At 44.1% G+C, this 21,546-nt stretch overlaps 1 protein-coding gene across 9 annotated transcripts in view; it reads left to right on the top strand.

Annotated features, from left to right (window-relative positions):
* Positions 1-18,719, top strand: part of chd9 (chromodomain helicase DNA binding protein 9) — a 79,422-nt gene extending 60,703 nt beyond the window's left edge. For 6 of the 9 annotated variants that reach the window (XM_049559954.1, XM_049559946.1, XM_049560019.1 and 3 more), the window contains 23 exons: positions 1,726-1,921; positions 2,246-2,428; positions 3,626-3,808; positions 4,044-4,154; positions 4,272-4,471; positions 4,784-4,983; positions 5,605-5,764; positions 8,647-8,736; positions 9,445-9,548; positions 9,874-9,991; positions 10,160-10,217; positions 10,402-10,450; positions 10,684-10,927; positions 11,050-11,255; positions 11,838-12,713; positions 12,871-13,040; positions 13,310-13,540; positions 14,492-14,669; positions 15,777-15,925; positions 16,014-16,244; positions 16,483-16,632; positions 16,958-17,062; positions 17,340-18,719. In XM_049559954.1, the coding sequence (XP_049415911.1) occupies positions 1,726-1,921; positions 2,246-2,428; positions 3,626-3,808; positions 4,044-4,154; positions 4,272-4,471; positions 4,784-4,983; positions 5,605-5,764; positions 8,647-8,736; positions 9,445-9,548; positions 9,874-9,991; positions 10,160-10,217; positions 10,402-10,450; positions 10,684-10,927; positions 11,050-11,255; positions 11,838-12,713; positions 12,871-13,040; positions 13,310-13,540; positions 14,492-14,669; positions 15,777-15,925; positions 16,014-16,244; positions 16,483-16,632; positions 16,958-17,062; positions 17,340-18,320 (5,173 nt within the window). In that variant the 3' untranslated portion in view covers positions 18,321-18,719. The remainder of the gene's footprint in view (positions 1-1,725; positions 1,922-2,245; positions 2,429-3,625; positions 3,809-4,043; positions 4,155-4,271; positions 4,472-4,783; positions 4,984-5,604; positions 5,765-8,646; positions 8,737-9,444; positions 9,549-9,873; positions 9,992-10,159; positions 10,218-10,401; positions 10,451-10,683; positions 10,928-11,049; positions 11,256-11,837; positions 12,714-12,870; positions 13,041-13,309; positions 13,541-14,491; positions 14,670-15,776; positions 15,926-16,013; positions 16,245-16,482; positions 16,633-16,957; positions 17,063-17,339) is intronic. The other 3 variants (XM_049559980.1, XM_049559970.1, XM_049559961.1) reach the window with 3 other exon arrangements.
* The last annotated feature ends 2,827 nt before the right edge of the window (positions 18,720-21,546 follow it).

Genomic DNA, 21,546 nt, shown 5'->3' with positions numbered 1-21,546 from the left:
CGCAGCAGCAGCATTAGTGATGGAGCCTGATATTTCATCACATCAAATGAGTCCAAACAACACATACACCCACCCATCCATACATTTTGTGCATCCAGTTTTCCTCTTCAGGGCCAAAAGGGACTGAAACATATCATGACATGCAGCGTACACACATACAACATACAAGCAGATACAGATCACTAATAGGTGTGAGTGTTAAATTGTCCAGTTCACGTAACCTGTATGTCTTTGGAGTGTTGGGAGAACTGTTCTGTAGCAACACTGTAAGGAGTAGTTTCTTTCTGTCTCTTCTTTCACTACCACTGGTCAAACAGATAAAATAGACAAAATAACAGTTTTGCCAAAATTAAAAAAAAAAAAAAAATCTGGTTAAATCTTTTTACAGATGATAAACGTGCTGTTTTAATCTTTCTAAGTCTACAACATCTCAATTCCACTAAGGGTAATTAATACAGCCATCTCAGTCTCCAAAAAATAAGTCACAGGATTTTAGGCATTAAATTTGAGATAATCTTTTTTTCCAGTGTCTGTGCAAACTGTATGATTTGTAGGCCTGTAATTAGAGTGAATGAAAGAAGCAAGCCGTTGCTTCCCCACCTGCAGAGCCCAGGAGCAGCTGATAAAGATGACATAAAGCTTCTATACACAACCTAAGCCCTGCCCAGTGTAACATTACTTTTAGAATCAAAGAGCTCTCACCTTGCTTCCCTCTGTGTGTGTGTGTGTGTGTGTGTGTGTGTGTGTGTGTGTGTGTGTGTGTGTGTGTGTGTGTGTGTGTGTGTGTGTGTGTGTGTGTGTGTGTGTGTCTGGTTCTGCCTGTGTCAGCAGTGTCTTAGGTAATGCCCAAAAGTCCCATAAAAAGCTGAAATGGAGTGAGTGGTGAGGAACATTTGGCGAGTCAATCATGGGGAAAGGTTTACAACCACCCATAAGGGTCAGAGTTTAATGGCATTTAGGAATCTGATAATTAGCAGTAAGAGGTTTCTGGTTCTCATCTTTGTCTTTAATTTTATTCTAACATCTCCCAGCTCTCACTCCTCAGTCCTTTCTGTCTCATTTCCATGACTTTTTTTTGTTTGTTTTTTTTGGGGGGGGGGTCTTTGTCTCCCTACATCCTTTCATTGCTCTCTCTCTCTCTCTCTCTCTCTCTCTCTCTCTCTCTCTCTCTCTCTTTCTCTTTCTGTCTTTCGTCTGGCTTCCCACCAGTCGCTGGAGCAAACCCTAAACTATTGTAAACATGTGAGGTGCTGCACAGCACAGACCTTAGACAGGGTTCAGCAGAAGGTTATAGAACCCCTCAGGGCTCCACTGCATTAGACAAGCAAGAGTTTCTGTGAGGCTTCTCCTGACTGGAAGTGGATTTCCCAGGGGAGGGCACGGGGTCGGAGTGTGGGAGGGGATGAGAATGGACACAAGGATGAAAGAGCATAACCACTGCTTGTAGAAACCGTTTTATCTATCTATGCAGCATACAGTTTCCCAGGTGTAGAAGGGAAGGAAAATAAAAGTAAGGTTTGGGGGTAAAGTTAAAGACCCATACCGTACAGTCGGCAGATAGCTGAGTTATAACATGTTAAAATGTGTTATTAAAAGCTTAATTTACAAAATCAAACTCTGTAAGAAAATACAAACATGATCAAACTGTTTAATGTTTAAATCAATTTTGACCTGAAGCTCAAGATAAATATTTCACAGAATAATGAGTCATTTTTTGTGTTGCAGGTACTTGTATGAGCGAATTGATGGACGTGTTCGGGGGAACCTGCGGCAGGCAGCTATCGACCGTTTCAGTAAGCCCGAGTCGGAGCGCTTTGTTTTCCTTCTGTGCACAAGAGCTGGCGGCCTGGGAATCAACCTCACAGCAGCAGACACCTGCATCATCTTTGACTCAGACTGGAACCCGCAGAATGACCTGCAGGTACAACACAGACTCGCTTAGCAGTAGAGGCAGCTCACTGCCGTAGATTTGTACCGTTAATATTCAGGCATGAGAGAATTTTGGCACTCGGGTAGTTATCTCTTGTCTGACATCTGCTCATAAACACCTGCCAACAAGACACATCACCAAGAAAAGTGCTTTACACTGTGTCCAATCAGGGGGATGTTCGAATTTCACTCAATAATTAATGTTGCCATTATTTCAGATCAGGTGACGTTTGGGTCAGACTGAAGATATTAACACAAATGCTTCTATTTGTACATTTAGTGCAGTTTACTCATTGTTTTTCCCCGCCCTTCACAGGCGCAGGCTCGCTGCCATCGGATTGGTCAGAACAAGGCAGTGAAGGTGTACCGTCTGATCACCAGGAACTCGTACGAGCGAGAAATGTTCGATCGCGCCAGCCTCAAGCTGGGCCTGGACAAAGCAGTGTTGCAGAGCATGAGTGGCCGAGATAACAGCCTGGGAGGAGGCGCCGGGGGAGGGGTGAGTTTGAGAATTGTCCAAACGGACCGATATAGACATGGGGAATTAAATCATTTAGTCATGTAAATTATTTTGAGTTAATTTCCAAAGGGAGGTGTTTGTTTTCAGACAGTGCCTGTGATGAATACCATCCATTTCACAAGTTGACCTTGGCTGGACATTTCATTTTTCAGTTCAGCTATCTCATCATCACATTAATACACAAATGAGCAGGAAATGGAAATAGCCTGGTGTCGCACTGTGCTAATCACAGAGCAGTGTTTACACAGTTTTTATTCAGACAAAACTTTTCATCCTTTTTTATTCACCATGTTTCTCTTAATGTACCTTTTATTCTTTTTTTGTTTCTTTATCTGTTTACTCTCCAGCTTCTCAGTTTAGCACAGTAAATAACTAAAGTCTTAAAATACAGATGGATCTGAAAAGCTGAAGTCAAATTTGGAACTTTACTCCAGTCTAAGTAAAGTCATACAAACAGTCATAACAATTACAGACACATTTCTTACACTCTCTAACTCAGACGTTCCTGTTGTCATCGCGTGAGAATGAGATAAGTTATAAAAATAAAATACCGAAGATTTCTTCCACTAGTCTCTCCAACAATAATAAAAGTCAACAGTTTGTGATATCAGTCCTGAATGACATCAGAGGAACAGATGGCAGACAACAAGATGCCAAGCAAAGAAAGAGAACTGTTCACAAACCCTAAAACTTGGAGCTCACTCTTGAAATTTCCACTTGAAGTGTAACCGATCCTGTTAGAGTCTAATCTCGTTGTGAGGGAGGGTGTCAACAGTGTGTGAAGTGTGTAGGTGGATGTTTTGCTGCAGTTGGTGTCCTCTGAGAATTATCAGGAGTATGAGGTGGTTGAGCTATTAGCAGGTCTCCACATCTGGTCAGACTGAACATATTTGCATTATAAACATCTGCTGGGGTTAGATGCAGAGCTGCTGATGGTATGATTTCAATAATCTATCATGCGTGTGTTTGACTGTCTGTCGTTACAAACGGGATTTTTTCTTTTTTAAATTATAAGGTTATGCAGGTTTTTGTGTCGTGCATTATGTAGTATTGTGCTCCATTTTGCAGCTCAGGTCCATTTAATATTCTGTTTTGCCTTGTTCGTTTATCTATATGTGTTGTATCCACAGTAGTTTATTGACTCTAAATGTCTATATCCTCCTCCTTACCCATCAGGCAGTGCAGCAGCTGTCAAAGAAGGAGATTGAGGATCTGCTGCGACGTGGTGCGTACGGGGCCATCATGGATGAGGAGGACGAAGGGGCCAAATTCTGTGAGGAGGACATCGATCAGATCCTCCAGCGCAGGACAAAGACCATCACCATTGAGTCTGAGGGACGAGGCTCGACTTTTGCTAAGGTGAGTAAAGTAGATAAGTACAACTGCTCCAACACAGGTGATGTAAATTAAATTTTATCAACTGTTCTTACCCATTCCTCACCATGTAATTAGAGATGGCTAGATCCAGTGTACATTGAACATTTTACAGGTCACTGGCTGTTTTTGAGTTTCAACAAGGAGCAGCTCATGATACATCATGCAGGTGAGGGCACATATGATTATGCTTTAATATGATTCACACGTTTGCTTTCAGGCCAGTTTTGTGGCGTCTGGAAACCGCACAGACATCTCTCTGGATGACCCCAACTTCTGGGACAAATGGGCCAAAAAGGCTGACATTGATATGGAGATGGTCAACGGCAGAGTATGTACTTCACCACAAATAATACAGTACACAGAGCATACTGAGGACCTTTCTCACAAGGACTTAGACCTGGAAAACCCTTTAATGAAATTTTGTTCCTACATTCCCTCGCTACAGAACAGCTTGGTGATCGACACTCCTCGTGTCAGAAAGCAGACGAGGCCATTCAGTGCCACCAAGGATGAGTTGGCAGAGCTTTCGGAGGGCAACAGCGACAGTGACGACACCAAACCTAAGCTCAGGCGAAACCACGACCGCCTCAACAGCTATGGACGCACAGAGTGTTTCAGAGTAGAGAAGAATCTGCTTGTTTATGGGTAAGATGATTAAAATAGTTTATCCATCAAGCCATAGCAACTGTGTTGATCTTGTCTATAGAAACTGAAACCTAACTGAAAACGTGTAATAGTATACAGGAAACATACATCTTTTGTTTAGTCCCATTATTCCTTGCTGTTTGTATCTAGTGCCAGTTACATACAAATGCACAAGGATGTCATCACTGTATAATTAAGCCGTACATAAACGTTGAGATTGACAATTAAAGTGTCTTTTAAGTAGCTTGACAAGTGATACTTTTAATCTGAGCCCACTTTTCTTATGTCTGGCTTTTCCTTTTTGCTGTCCAGGTGGGGTCGTTGGAAGGATATTCTCAATCATGGGCGTTTTAAGAAGCAACTGACGGAGAGGGATGTGGAGTCCATCTGCAGGGCCCTGTTGGCTTACTGTCTGGTCCATTACCGTGGAGATGACAAGATCAAAAGCTTCATGTGGGACCTGATTGCCCCCACTGAGGATGGACGCACCAAGGAGCTGCAGAATCACTTGGGTGAGTCTCAGAACTTACAGCCTACATTTAACTGGCCTTATCACAGCAGGTAGTGGCACATGGAGAGGTTAGAAAAGGTGGGATTTAGGAAACTACTTAGATTCCTATACTGCACCAGTGACTGTCAACCATTGGGCAACCTCTGGAGCTGAAAAATTAAGCCAATGACGGGAATGCTGAAAACTGCAGTTCCTTGAACGGCCACTTGAGGCTGGTTCCAGAAGCCAGTCAGTCCTCACAGACCCGCAGAAATAAACATGTTAACAGCCTGGTACAAACAACTTGTTTTTTCTTTTATAGCTAATTTACCCATTGAGACAACTGTATGGGGGGTAAATTGTTCTGTAAGTCACCCATTACATTTTTCTAAAGCTTAAATTTATGGTCACTGTGGATAGTGTTCTCAGGCTCGCAGTGAGATCCACCCCTCGCTCATTCACAGCTCCGCCCTCTTGTCCAGATATGATCACTCTTTGCTCTAAAAATTCAAGGTGGGGAAAGCTAAAATACCAGACTTAAGGCTTCAAAGCAGGAATCCACAAACCAGTGGATGATGTCATGGTGGCTACGTCCATGATCTTATACGGTCTATGACTCTTGACCTCCTCTTGTACCTTTTAGGTTTGTCTGCTCCGGTCCCTCGGGGCAGGAAGGGTAAGAAGATGAAGACCCAGTCGAGCTCTTTTGACATCCACAAAGCTGAGTGGCTCAGGAAACACAACCCAGAGCACATGCTTCAGGACGACGGCTACAAGAAACACCTCAAACACCACTGCAACAAGTAGGTGTTTCCTTATTCCACTTAAAAATTAACGGACACTGTAAGACACTAAATGAGATGTATTCTGATAGCACCAACAGTCTGGGAGAACCATCTGTGTATAAGTATGCAGTAGTACCCACGGTACAAAAGACAAATACTCTTGACTGTCTGAAATAGTGTCTTAGATTAAAGAGATAGTTGTAATATCCTATATATTCATGCATTTAACTTGCTTATAGTGAACATGGTGACTAATCGTCCATGGTTAGTTGGTTTTGTCTCATTGGTTGAGCGTGTGCGTGTTCTTGTGTCTGTGTTTAAACCTTTATGCTATTAGAGCTACTGGCAGGTGGTCATTATTCTCTTCTAGCACAGATTGTATCACTTTATTTTTAATAGAATGAAGCCTAAGTGTTTGAAAATACAATTTGCACGTGGTTCAAATTTTAACTGTGGCACCTCCAAGCCACAGTAATTAGGAGGCACTAAAACATCTATTGGAGCTGACAGTCGACTGATTCATTAAAGGACGTGCATCACATCTAGACTAGCTGACTGATATGATTCTTAATGAGACTTCAGCCCAGCTAATGGCCGTCATAGATCTCTCTTATTTACAGACAGGGGGAAAAAGATGGCTGCTATCAAAACATGGTCCGCTGAGATATAAAGCCAAATAGATGGCTGCTCTCTTTTTAAAAAGGGGGCTTGTGTCTGTAGGGCTTTGGACGCAGAGCGCTGCAGCTTCCATAGAAAGTTCTCCATTGTTTCCCGGTCCAGTTGTGCTGAATCCAGGGATTGTCTGATATGTGACAGGCCAGGCAAACGGGGACACACAGTCAGCAGGGTTTGCTGACTTCTGCTTTTTCACTCCGAGGACCTGGAATGTGACTGGTGGGGGTGGGAGGGGGTTCACTGGCTTCCTTAACAGGACCGTAAATGTAGGACTCCTACACAGAAAACTATAAGAAGTAGCGGGAGATGATTCTGACTGTTTTCATCATCACGTTGTGTGAATTTCCTGTTCCTCAAGCACTTTGCGTGCACTTTTTACACTAAGTTTTGAGAAGACACACAACTCTCATGGTGTGTGTGTGTTTTGAATCAGAATTACACGTGTGACTCAGAGTCTCCCTGTTACGCAGGTTTTATGATGGATTGTTTTCTGTGAACAGACCACAAGGGATTCTTTTCATGTCATGCATACTTGGCTTATTTGCTTCTGAAAGACTGTGCTGAGATACTCTGCAGCCTCTCTGAGAGAACCACATTACACACACGCACGCACGCACGCGCGCGCACACACTGACTAACAAAGGCTTGAGAGGAAAATGATGAAGGGCTGTGCTGACAGGCAGAGGAAGCAGCAGCTGCTCCTGGGCGGGTCCAGTCACACAGGAGGATGGAGGGTGGTGGAGAAAAAGGGAGGAAGTTCAGGACTTTGATTTAGCAGAGCTACAAGTCCAGACTGGTCACCATAGACATCCATCACTCCGACAGACAGGCAGACCTGGGGGCTCTGCAGTTTTTTTTTTGTCCTGTCAGTGAATCAGGGAAGGATTTGAGGCTCATTTATAACAATATTTTGCTGAATTACAGTCTGGAGAAAAAAGATGGAATGCCTGGCATGCTATATTTCAGAGCGGCAGTCCACAACTCTTTCAGTGCTCTTGAAAGAAGAGCAGCAGTGTGAAGAGGCCTTGGCAGAAGAGGAGGCCACAGGCTTACATGATGTGATAGTTGTTTAAAAAGTGGCAGCAAATACAAAGAAGTAGACAGTGTGACAGTTTAACTAGAGAGATTTTTTCTTATTATCTATAATACTGCTACATCAGTAGTCTGGCAACAGGTGCTAGACATTGAGACATGAGAATAATTTGAAAAGTTACAGGTGCTTGGTTAATTAACAGTTTTTCATATCTAATTTGGTTTGAATAAGTTGTGTTTTATTAGGGGTGTTTTAGGGCCTCCATTCACAAAAGATGGATGTGTCAATTGGATGTTTCCTAAATTTCCCTGCTCATTTGGTAATGTCATTGGAGAATACTGTATCCTCTGAGATGTAACCGTTCTGTAAAGAGTAATTGTAGGACAGCTAATAACTCCACAGTAATAGCAATACCCCACAGAGAATTTTGCTCTCATGCCAGAAATCCTTGAAACCTCCGTGCTGCATTTTTTTCCCCAACAGCAAGCAGTACATGGAAATCATTTTGTGTTGAGACAAAATGATTACACAGAGCGCTTTTTCGACATTAAGCAAAATCTCAAGGCATGCCAGACGTTCCAGCCTGGCACACCAGCACACCACAGTTCCCACCACTTCACTGTGTCTTCGCTCAAAGCCTGCTGGCTGCGATGTGTGATCATGCATCACAGAGCTAATGTCTCCCCTGTGAGTCAGCCTCTCGCTACCTTGTCAGCCTCGACTTCCCAGCCTTCATCTACTGCCAGAGCACGACCACATGATGACTGGAGAGAGACTGTTGTCTGTTCATTCAGTCCTCAGAGCTCGGCTGTGGAGCTGCCCCTGACTCCTTGTGCGGTCTGTACAATCATGTCGACTTCAGTGAAACTATAATTTCCCACATTAATTGATCAGTGTGTATATCTCCCCTGTGGAAGGCCTGTGGAGCTAATGATTTCTAGCTGTATACACACATAGACTCAAAATCAAATACTGGGGTACATATTAAACATAAATTCATTCAAGTGTATGCTGTTTATGTGAAACAACAGGAAGAGGACTACATTTTAGGATTACAGCTGAATTGTCACACATTTCACTGATTTGCATTGTGTTCACCAGTTTGCTGCGTGCGTGTGAGCGTCGGTTCTGCTCGCTCAGCGTTTGTGCGTGGTCGGGGCTTTGTTGTGACCACTGGGTTTTCTCTGTGCAGGGTGCTGCTCAGGGTCAGAATGCTCTACTACCTGAAACAAGAGGTGATAGGATCCCAGGCCCAGAGGGTGCTAGACGGCGCGGACTCAAGGTGAGCACACATTACTTTACTTTACATACACTTCCTGCCTAGCTTGTTTGTTTTTTTTTACAACTTTGATTGCTTTCGTCTCTTGAAACACAATCATTTTATTTTAAAATTATAATTCGGTAGGTAACCAACACTCTGCTGAGAGTGGTTGTAAAAGTCATGATCTGCTCAGATAATAGAATAGTTGGATTCATGATATACACAGAGAGGTTAGATAGATGTCACAGCTTCAACACAACGTTGTACACCCAGACAGAGTTTCCAAATCAAGGTGAAATAGCGTCTTTGTAGATTTTTCTCCTTGAGTGGCCAGTATGGCCACCAGCATGTGGTATCAACCTGTTGAAGGAAGAAACTACTGTTCAACCAAATGAATAAGAAGGTTGTAGAGCTCCACCTGGTGGTGAAAGATGTAGAGTTTTTATCTGTTCTCTATTATACAGCGCTGTTGAAAATGGTTAATAAAACCTACTAGTAACAAGGAAATCACCAAAGAAAGTTAAAGGAGGCTTTTATTGTTTCACAGTTCTAATTTTTTTGTGTCACAATAAAAGCCCTTCATGTGTTAGGCATCCAGAAGAGTTTGAAGTGTTTACATGTTAATATAACAAATAGGAGAAGACTAAAAAAGTTAGTAAATGAGTCCAATCAATAAAGGTTCCTCCACATAACATCTATCTAAAACCTCCTCCTCTTCCATCTCTTTAGTGAGATAAAGATCTGGGTGCCAGACCCTGACCATTCGGAGCTGCCAGCCTTGTGGTGGGATGCCATCTCAGACAAGTGTCTGCTGCTGGGTGTCTTTAAGCATGGTAAGAAACCTCATCTTTCACTGTGTTTTATTTAACAAGGTAATCTAAATGAGAAACATGCACTACAGTTGAAATTGAACTCAACTAGTCTCTGCTCTCAAAGCCTCTGTGGTCACCCTACAGAAGGGGGAAAGTCAGCACCTGTTTTGTTAAAGTTTTAAAAAGTAAAACATTATTTTAGGCTTTACTATTTTTAGTATCTGTGTGTTTTCCACTGATACCAGCTGATTGTGGGAAGTCATCCAGCTTGTGTCCCTATCTGAGAGTTTCCATGCATTCTCCTCGGCTAACGTTGGTGTTTGCTTATCCTCCTGTGCACCCCCAGGTTATGAGAAGTACAACACTCTTCGTGCAGACCCAACCCTGTGCTTCCTAGAGCGTGTGGGACGACCAGATGAGAAGGCCATCGCTGCCGAACAGAGAGGCAACGATTTCATGGATGGGTCAGTGCAAACGTTATATGGTCTTTGTTTTAATGTGCTCGGCTTGGGTTTAGATATTTTAAAAAAAAAAACTGTGTCAGCTTGGTTGTCAACTGCAGAAATGACACAAACTTTATCTGTGTATGTATGTGTGTGTGTGTGTGTGTGTGTGTGTGTGTGTGTGTGTAGGGATGTGGATGACCCAGAGTACAAGCCTGCTCCAGCCCTGCTGAAGGACGATATGGAGGTAAGGCCACGTGAACTCAAGGGACATGTTGGTCCTCTGATAACGCATAATAATTTAACTGGTTGAGGAAACATGCTCATTTGTTACTTATTATGAGGTCCATCACAGTCTGGTAACTTTCTATTCCTGGTTTGAGAAGTAGTGGTTTTGTCTTGACATAAACACACACTGTCTTCTCATGCAGGATGACGCCTCCTCTCCTGGAGACTTGGTTGTCACTGACAACGCCGGAGGTGAGTATTAGATGCTTGTAATCCACAGTGGATTATCATTATGAAGATTATTATAAATACAGGCTTCCCACAGGCAGGAGCAATCTGGAAAAGTTATATAATTAGAAGTTAAGATGAAAATGACACTAGCACATCACTCTTCCTACAAAGAAAAATAGAAGCTAGCACTCAGAAATAGCACTCAGATTTCTGGAATTTGAATGTTCTTTGTGTTGTTTATTACTCTGATTCAGATGCAGTTCCAGCGACAAGTGAAACTTCTTACTGGCCCTCACCCTCGGTGCTGACAGCCAGGCTGAGGCGACTGATCACAGCCTCTCAACGCTACACCAAGAGCCGGCAGATCCTCCAGATCCACCAGACTCAGACTCAGTCCCCGTCGACCATGATACTGTCTGCTCCACTCTGTCCGCTGCCCCCCACACTGAACGACACCCTCAACCCCAAGATGGTTGCAAAGATTGAACGGCAACAAAGGTCAGAACGGAGAGGACAATGCATCTTGGAGGGTTTAATCAGTGAGAAGGAATATATAACTGCAAGAAAGATTATTGTGTATGAAAAGTTTTATGACAGGGAACCTTTTTCACTTTCCTCAGATGGACCAGGCGAGAAGAGGCTGACTTCTACCGCGTGGTCTCCACTTTCGGTGTTGTCTTCGACCCAAACCTGGGCCGGTTCGACTGGACAAAGTTCAGGGCCATGGCTCGGCTGCACAAGAAGACTGACGAGAGCCTGCAGAAATACCTGTGTGCTTTTACCGCCATGTGCCGAAGGGTGTGCCGTCTGCCACCCAAAGAGGGAGGTCAGAAGTCTACTTGGCTTATTCCCACACGTACACACACACACACACACACACACAAACTGTCAGATATTATTTATACACTATAATCAAAACAAGAATTTATGCTTCCCAGTTAATTTGAAGTCTTTTTTTTAGTAACAAATGAATTAAATATTTTGATTGCTGTATAAGTCAGGATATTGTGTCATGTATCTGCCCAGCAGTAGCTGGCGTCTGTAAAAAATTCTCTATTAGGATATATTATGTATTTATACTTTAATGTACCATGCCCTGATGTGACAAATACACTTTTCTGGAGATGATATCAGCAACATTGCCTCAGGTTACTGTAATATGTGCTGCACTCATTTCTGGCTGTAAATGGTTTTATTCTGGAGAGGGAGGTCGGTAGCACCTTAATAAACAAGCTAGCTCAGCAGTACTGAGGTAGAGGGGCTGATAAGGTTAATCATTTGTGGAAAGACAAACAGTGTGATGTTTAAACTCCAGGCACAAACAGGTCTTTTGGGTTGTACCTGTAGAGCAGCCTTTATTTCCTCTCATGCACTCTCCCTCACACCTGCCTCTCCGTCTTTGTTCCAGACTCTGCAGTGGACCCGTCTCTGAACATCCAGCCCATCACAGAGGAGCGCGCTTCTCGTACGCTGTACAGAGTGGAATTGCTTCGCCAGGTGAGGGAACAAGTCCTTCGCCATCAGTTACTCTACGAGCGCCTGCCGCTGTGCCAGATGAGCTCTGACTTGCCTGTCTGGTGGGAGGCTGGTACTCATGACCGTGACCTGCTAATTGGAGCTGCCAAGCACGGCGTCAGCCGCACTGATTACCACATTCTGAGAGACCCTGAGCTCAGCTTCATGGCTGCCCAACGCAACTACAGCCAAACAAAAACTGCACAGCAGCAATCACGTACATCCACCCCGCTTCTACACTCTCAGTGCCAGGCCACAAGCTCACTGCTGACAGGCTCTCCGCTGCCTCCACCTGCCCAGAGAGAAGCAGAGCCTGGTGGGGTTGTACTCAAAGTGGAACCAGCCTCAGGAGGAGAGGAGGGCCAGGAGAAGCAGGGGGAGAGTTGGAGCCCTCCTCGAGCACCAGCTACTCCCACAGGTCTGGAGGAGAAGCCAGTGTCTGAGACGAGGGATAATGAGAGGCAGATGGTGGCGGCACGAACCAAACCCCTCACACCCAACTCTACTGAGAGGAAACCGAAGAAGGCCAGCAAGAGGAGCCGCAGGGAGACGAGGCGCGGCTCAGACTCCGACTCAGATGGCTCCTCCTCAAGCTCTTCATCGCGCTCCTCTTCTTCCTCATCATCATCCTCCTCTTCCTCGTCACATTCCGGGTCCAGCTCCTCCTCTTCTTCATCATCTTGCTCCTCTGGCTCTTCATCATCATCGTCCTCCTCCTCATCTTCTTCTGATGACAGTGAAAGTGAGGGAGAGGAAGGGAAGAAGAAGGGTGAGTACCTGAACTCTGCGTAGGTGACAAAAACTCTATTATTTCACACTTATTTCAGAGCAAAGACATATTTCACTTAAATACTAACCAGCTTGATTGTGTAAATTAAATACAGCTTATGTGTGTTCCTAACATCTGTGTTCTATGACTGTCTCAGTGGCTGCAGCAACAAGTGTAAAGGGCTTTGATGAGGACAGTGTGGCGTCTCTGAGCACTACACAGGATGAAACACAAGACACCCATATGGCGGAGAACGGCATCACCAACAGCTCCTCGCATCCTTTCCAAGGAGGAGGGTACATGCTCGCTGCATCCTACTGGCCAAAGGTGAACTACCGCATATGTGTGAAACCAAGTCACTGAAACTGAAACAAAACAACACTGCATGTCTTACAAAGCATCAAATCCAGTATTCAGCTGGACGGGGAATATTTAATAATTTATGTCATCAGTATGTGTCTCTGATGATTGGTTTAAATGATGGAAGTCCAAAAAACAAATCAATATAAAAACTTGAAACATAGTTGTTGGGATTGGGGAATGAAATTGATACAAGAGTCTGAATGTGCTGATCGTCTGTGCTGTTGTTTATTTAGGATCGTGTGATCATCAACCGCCTGGACAGCATCTGCCAGGCAGTGCTGAAGGGCAAGTGGCCAGGAACACGTCGGGTCTATGAGCCCGGAGGTGCAGTGGCCTCCTTCTACACCACCAAGCTGCTGGACAACGCCAACAGCCTGTGCGAGGACCCCTCTGCCTCACCACAGGGGTCAAAGGTGACCAAGCATGTTGCAGAAAACAAGGAGTTCTCAGTAAAACTCAACGATGTATGTTGATTTCTCCTTTACTCCCCTCCTCCTTCCGCTTCGCCCTAATCGTAGGACTCTACCACTTCCGCTGCCATGACCGGTGCTAGCTGCCGTGTTCAGCATGTTTCTCTGGTTTTCTTCCTTCTTTCCTTTGGGTATGATTAGTGGTTTTGACTGCCTGGCAGGAGGAGAGATTAATTTAATAGCAGCCTTCCTCTCTTTTCCCACACACTCAATTTGAATTGGGCTCTGAGGCTGTGATTACATGAGCACAAATCACTCAGTCATGAGAATATAATAAGGTTCAGTTTGAAGCCTCTCTAGACTGAAGGGGTCTTGCTTCTAATCTGATTGAAATGGAGACCTTGGCTGTGGGTGTTCTCTAATATGCTTCTAGGCAACGTGGCTATTAACTTGGCAGGCCTCTGACTTGCTTCCATTTATTCCTTGCTTTTGTGTTGCTTGTTGATAAGGATCTCTTCCCAAATTGTATAGTTTTTACCATCACAGACCCTCAGACACCTGCTGCTTGTTGCCTATGAGGCCTTTATGTGCTGACAGCAGCTATCTCTTTGGCATGGCTTCCCAATACAGTCCAAACTATGAATAGACTTTACCCACTGCCCTACTAGCTGCTACCCTGTGTGTTAATTTGCCCCAATATTACTAACAACAGAATACCTGAATTTGCTTTTATTGTAAGAAATTCTCATGAGATGATAATTTATTACATAAATTGAAATTTAACATAGCTACCAGGATGTAGCATTAGAGATAAGACAATAAGCAAGACTAAGTTCCTGTGTGATCCCTAAAAAAAATCACCGGATAGGCAGAGAAAGTTCCTAAAACAGCCTGAGAAGAAAAAAGAAGCTTCAGTTTCTCCTTGTTTGTAGCTCTGTGTGTTTTCTCTGTGGCTATGAATCTTCCAAGACATATCCAACACCTTTTTTGTCTGTGTCTGGACAGCAGGAGGGAGGTCTGAAGCTGACCTTCCAGAAACAAGGTCTACCTCTGAAGAGGCCCCTGGAGTCGGAGGAGGGCCCACAGGCCCAACAGCAGTACCTGGCTCGGCTTCATGAGCTGCAGAGCGCCTCGGACACAGGCCTGGCCGACATCACCAAGCCTCAGTGCAGCTTCCAGACCGGTGTGTTCATTTAAAATACAGCAGATACTGAAAGACGTGCATACAGACAGGCAGACTCACAAAGAATGGATTGTGGCAGCTGAGAGCACCATGAATTGTGCATCATTTGCAGCCACTATCTGCTTTGCTCAAGGTCTGATTCACAAAAGATACTGTGCTAATGACAGGACAGCACAAACACGCTCATGAAGTTTGGCAGCTAGGTCCAACTTGCCCTTTTTGCATCTCATTGCAAGGGGTCAGAACTATGGCAGAGAGACAAAGAGAGCTGACATGTTCAGATCATAAGCTACAGGTCTTGACAGACGAGGTGCAGAGGCATTCCTCCAAACTTCAGGCAAAGAATTTAAACCTGGAGGAGAGAAACTGTATTTGGGATTTTATATCCCAGTCTGTTGGTGTTGTCTGTTTTTTCAAGATACACCCTCAGACTGTAGAAGGAGATGGCATGATTTGCACTTCAGTTACCACCAGCTCTCTGAAGACACTAATAATTCCACTGTAGCAGCGTGTGGCTAATAGAGCTGATGTTTATGAATTTAACTGCTTTTGCAATGAGGCTTATTTGCATAGAAAGAGGCTAATTTTGCACCAAATATAAGCATATTACCTCATTTTAATATGCACAAAGAGCACAGGAGCACTGAGAAGCTATTTGTTTTGCAGTGCAGTTAGGGGTGCATTTAACCTTTACAGGTTGCACTGAGAATTACATGGTTTCTTTTTGTCCTGTTTGCACAGGTTTAGTGGCTGCAACAGCCGAGCAATCCTTTTGTGAAAACAGCCCTTGCTGTGATTAGACAGGCCATCCTGTTCTCCTTTACCACCACTAGATGGCAGCAAAGTAGTTCTGATCAATTGGAAGACTGCGTAGATACTTAGCCATCTTCTGAAGCACCCTGGCTCTGACCCTTACACAGCTCTTTGCAGAGCAAAAAATGTGTGTTCATTCTGAAATACATCACTTGAACATGTTACCAATTACAGTAACTAGAGGTAAAAGTCTAAAGAGCTCATTTGAGACTGAAAGTGAATGTGCCAAGAAAAAAGAGCTCCATCATTTCACATTAAATGTAGTTCACAGCTAACAGGCTGCCTCTTCTGCAGGGCCTCCAGGTGTTACTGGTCAGATGAGGCTGAACGGAGTACTGGATGGCCAGCCGGTGGTTAAGAGGCGAAGAGGAAGGAGGAAGAATGTGGAGGGGATGGACCTACTCTTCATGAATAGGAGTAGAGTCCCTGTTGTTCCTGATCAGGTAAGCAGTTAAATTTCTATCTTTCTGTCTATCTCGTATATGAGAAACTGTGATGTAAATAATGTCAAACATGCTTCTGTATCTCCAGGTGCCTCCAGGGTGGGGCGGTATTGGCCAGGTAGGCGTGGCTGCGGCTGCGGTGCCAGGCTACAGCCAGAACTCCAGTCAGGCCCCTGCAGACACTGACAGCAGGGTCCCTGTTATCAACCTCAAAGATGGCACCCGGCTTGCTGGGGACGACGCTCCCAGGAGGAAAGATCTAGAGCAGTGGCTGTTAGAGCACCCTGGCTTTGTGGCAGACACAGGAGCTTTTATCCCTGTACGTTTTTTTTATTTTTATAACACACAATGTTCTGAGGTGTTAGAGAAAACCTGACAAAAAACCTGATTGTGATAAATGTAAATCTCCATTATCAGTTCACAACTGTAGCATAACCCACCCAAATTTGATGATGCAATTGATGCAAAACCTAGTAAACTTTTTGCTAACTTGTGCAGAAAAGTCACCGCAGTTAGACATTTTCCGTCAGTATGACTGTTTTTCTCTCCACGTACAGGGGGTAAATAAGATGCAAATGCAGTTCCACTTCCAGGACGGTCGGCCCAAGCAGAAGAGGCACCGCTGCAGGAACCCAAACAAGATTGATGTGAACAGCCTGACCGGAGAGGAGAGGGTTCAGATCATCAACAGGAGAAATGCTCGCAAGGTGTGGTTGTGTGTGGTATAGTACGTGGGTTTGTGGAAACAAAACGGCTTAAAAAAAAACAAAAACGTCATAATCATCCCCACAGATTATGACACTATTGGCCGATAACTGGACTGTAGCTTCTTTCTTACTGTAATGACAATCTGATACAACTACTCATACCTTTTAAAGCAATGTTTTAAAGGGAGTAATGTTAGAATTATTTGCGGTAACATTGACACAGTGCTGTTTGCGTACCTGAGATGACTGGCTGTTTTCTAAATATAGATCATGTATCCCGCCTGTTGTGCATGTTGCTTCATGTTGCCTGTAATCTTTCCCGCAGGTTGGTGGAGCCTTTGCTCCTCCTCTGAAGGATCTGTGCAGATTCCTTCAGGAGAACCCAGAGTACGGAGTCCCACCTGAATGGGCTGATGTTGTCAAACAGTCGGTGAGTCACCAAGTAACACATTCATCAGACGAAAGCTACTGTGTCACATCAACACATCAAGAATGGTGTCAATAAACACTCGGTCGTCTGTTTGCTAGGTACACCTGGCCAAAACAGATGCAGTCTAATATAATTGCACATCAATAAATCCTTTCATGAAGGTCATAACCTGTTAAGGGAGGTGTACCTAACTTGTGTGTCTACCCCACTGTTATTACGTTCTGTGATATAGATCATCATCTGCTAACCCTGCGTATATCTTCCATGTTGTCTCCAGGGTTACCTCCCAGAGAGCATGTTTGACAGGATCCTGACGGGACCCATCGTTCCTGAGGAGGTGAGCCGGCGTGGACGTCGACCCAAGAACCCTCTGGCTAAGGCAGCAGCGGCGGCGGCAGCAGCAGCAGCACCCAACCCAGCAGCCTCGGCCCTGGGTCTGAACCCCCTGCTGGCTAACGGCCTCCTCTCTGGAATGGACCTGACCAGCCTGCAGGCCTTCCAGCAGAACCTCCAGAGCTTACAGTCCCTGCAGCTCACTGCGGGCCTGATGGGGCTGCCGTCTGATGCTAGCAACCTGGCCGCAAGTAACCTCGCTGCCATGTTTCCCATGATGCTGTCTGGTATGGCTGGATTGCCAAACCTGCTTGGCATGAGCGGTTTGATTGGAAAGCAGGAGGGCACGGGAGTCTCTGAGGAGAAGACAAAGGGAACCTCCAGCGTTGTGACAGGAGAGCCGTCTGCCTCTAAAGCCCCCTCTCACACCTCAGACACCAAAGGAGAAAGGACAGAGGGCTCGAACACAACTCCTTCCTCCACTTCCAGCTCCACTTCCTCCGTCACCGCCCCACAAAGTGCTTCAGCTGCCTCTGCAGCCTCCAGTCACCCACTGTCTCTTAACCCCTTGTTACTCTCCAGTATGCTTTACCCAGGGATGCTTCTCACTCCAGGCCTTAACCTTCCTGTGTCTGCCACACAGCCGCAGAGCTCAAACAGTGACCCCACCCTTCCTCCTGCTCGTCCTCCTCCGCCTGCAGTCTCCCAGTCATCACCACAGGAGACAGAGCAGCTAGCAGCAGAGCGGGACGGAGAGGAGGATGACGAGGCATTAGAAGACGAAGAAGAGGAAGAAGAAGAAGAGGAGGAGGACTCAGCAGAACAAAAGGAGAACAGTGGTCCTGAGGGTTCGGGGAAAGCTGAGTCGTCTTCATCAGAGTCTGGGAGCTCTTCCTCATCAGACGATTCAGACTCCAGTGATTAGGACTGATGCTATGAATATATAATTATAAATTTATTTATGTATCGCCTAGAAATGTAAACATATATTCACATATATATGGATTTTCCAGCACTTGTGTTGCGATTTCTTTACATGTAAATACATGAACTAACTAAAATGTTGTGTAATAAAGACAAAAACCTTAAAAAAAATTATAAAAAAAAAAAAAAAAACAGGAAAAACTGACTTAAAAGAAACTGAAATAAAATTTCAGTGTTTGTTCACAAGGTACAGTCTTGTTTTGAGACATTTTGCATGTCAGACTTTAGTAGATTTCTGAACTCTGTGAACTTGTACCACAATTATGTACAATTGCAACAAAAAAACGGCATTATTGTAAGTATGTCAGGATTTAATTTTATTAAAAAAAGTGAAACTACATCAACATGCTCACTGAGCTGTACTATTAATATATTTTGATTGTTTGGGGGTCGGGGGAACGACACTTGACAAACACTTTGGTTTCTCTTGTAAATAGTCGGTACTTTTACAGGTTTGTTGACACTTATGCTTTGCAGATCATACGTTGGATATGTCAGCAATAACTTGGGCAGCTAATGAATGTCACTGAAGCTGTAGATTCTCTGTCTGCCATGTTCCACCCCAGTGCACAACTCACGCAGCCTCACTTACCCGACACTGACCCTCACATCACGTTGAATTCATCTCTGCTTTAGTTCACATCCTTCTTTGGAAACCGAATTACCTGAAACTCCCTCTTTAATATCGCCTCACACTGGGGGAAATCTGTGGAATAGTTTTTTTATTTTTCTCAATCAATCAAACACAAATTCCTCGAAACAAATCATGATTAAATCTGCTGTGATTTCTTTCTCTTTTTTTTTTTTAACATCAATATCTAATTTTAGAAAGTCCTTATTTTCACCATCACCTTACAAAACATGTCACAACATGTCCAAGGCGCACTTTAGCTACTCACAGTAGGCATACATGTTCACTTGCACATCTGTTGATTCTGACTCCAGTGTCACAGTCTAATAAACTCCTCCAGCTGCGGGGGACGGAAACCAACCTTTTACTGTGTGCCAAAAACTGCCCTTTGACCCTGTGAGGTCCTGGCTTAGTTTTGTGGTCTCTGTGTAGAAGAATAATTCAGGATTATTATTATTATTACAACCCCGGCATATTTGACTGCATCTTACCTCAACTGTGCTAGATGGATTGGCTTCACTGTGCAGATGTATATGTGCATGGGTGTGTTTTCTTGCTGTCCATGTACATAATGTCCTTGTCTCTGCAGGAATATGTATGTGTGTGTGTGTGTGTGTGTCTCAGAGGCCATTTCTTCTTCTTTTTTTCCTTTTTTTTTTTAACTGAGAGCTTCCACTGTGGTGTTTTCTTTGGCTCGACTCCTCTCACCTGGTATCTCCTGCCTCCAGAACTTTCCAGTCTGAATGTTGTGTATTACGGAGCGGGCCTTGCAAAGCTATGACCAGTAGAGAACTACTATTACAAGTGTTTTTGACCTTCAGACACATCTCGTTAGAAATTTGGAGGAAATGACAGTCCTTTTGGATTCTGTGTTGCATGACCACCTGTCTACCAAAGTCTTACACAACACACACAAAAGCACGAAGCACAAAATAGTTCAGATCCTCGCTAAGATTGTAGTTCTGTCACCGTCTTTGAGTATTAAACTTTACACAGTGCCAGGTGGGTTAGCGTCAGGAAGGGCTAAATGATAGCAGCTTGTGTTTCTGGGAGTCTGCAGCTCGGTTGTGCGTATTTCACTTCGTCTCGACTCCGTTCCGCTGATGAATGGAGCTTCGGCTAGATGTAGAAGTGCCCTTATCCTGTACCTCACGCTCTCATTCATCTCCTGTCTGACAAACTAACCGCCCCCAGATTTGTGCTCAGTGTCCATGCTTGTGTGTTTCTGTCCATCGTCCCTGCACATGTTCACGTCCAGCTGTAACCAGGATACACGTAAACACTGGAGTTCACTCAAGCCGAAGTACCTTTTTGTAATTTCTCTCTGGCACAACAGTGCTGGCTCTAGGACTGCTGTTACACAGTGGACTGTTAGATATATGTTTCTAAATGATTTCTGAGGTGAGGCTTTTGTTTTGGACTGGCTTACAACAGAGCCCCACTGGATGAACTCAGTCTGTTTAGTTCTTAAGTATTGCTGTAGCATTGTTCTGTGGGTGAAACCATGAGCAGCCGCGTGGTCTGACCACAAAGACTGAAGACACGTATTGATTTCTAATGTTGCTTTAAAGTGATTTCCTTGTATGCCTGTTATATATAGACCTCGTCATGGGTTTTGCTTGCAATGCAATCGCTTTTTCTTTTTTTTAATATTACTACTAACAGTACAGTATTTTTCTATGTCTGAGCAATGAACTTAAACATGCCACTGTCATTTTGTATATCTGCACCTCTGCTCTCTTTAAACTCGTAGTGCCCTTATGCAAACACCCAGCCATCGCTACTTCTGCTGTAGGTGATTGATCCAACGACTTTTGCTACTTTGTGTTGCCCCACAGCGATGGCTTGATGCATTGATGACTGTGTTGAGCCTCTTTAGGACACACATGGGGGAAAAAAAGGTAGACATATGATTGGACTTTTTGCTTTCATTTTGCTTGTCTTTTACTATTTTTTTTAAGGTTGTACTGTGCAAGGACTTCCGACGCACTGCTAGTGCGAGCGAGGCAGTGTTGAATCTGCGTTATACACAAGTAAACAATGACCAATATGCAAGAGGAATGACAAAACACACTACTGCTGTACAGCGAGGTTTTCTTTCCGTTTTCATACATGTAATCACTGAGATGACAAAACTAGCATCATTGGTTTTGTATTTTGATTTTAAGCTTGATAATATCCTAAATGTCACCCTGGTCAGTTTTTGTCTTTTTTTTTTTTTTTTTTTTTCATTGGACAGTTGTAATATTTGCAAGTTGTGGTCTGTGTAGTCAAAATAATTCTTTATGTAGTGCAGGACAACGCGTCTTAAAAGTCATTTGTAATTTATTGGATTACTTTCTATGAAGTTCTATAGAGGAAATTGAGGTTTAATTATTTTTATTAAACATATTCTTCTGACTATCAATTAAGTGTGCCTTTGCCTGTTGCTTTGTCGTCAGTGTCAGGAACTTTATGGTTCTTGTCCTCCTCACGTGAGTACACTGTTCTGCTCCAATTTGTTTTCCACACTGGCACTGAGTCTGCTGTCCACAGT

This window comes from Epinephelus fuscoguttatus, linkage group LG2 (assembly GCF_011397635.1).
Source record: "Epinephelus fuscoguttatus linkage group LG2, E.fuscoguttatus.final_Chr_v1".
Lineage (NCBI taxonomy): Eukaryota > Metazoa > Chordata > Actinopteri > Perciformes > Serranidae > Epinephelus > Epinephelus fuscoguttatus.
This window is presented reverse-complemented; position numbering and strand designations above follow the sequence as displayed.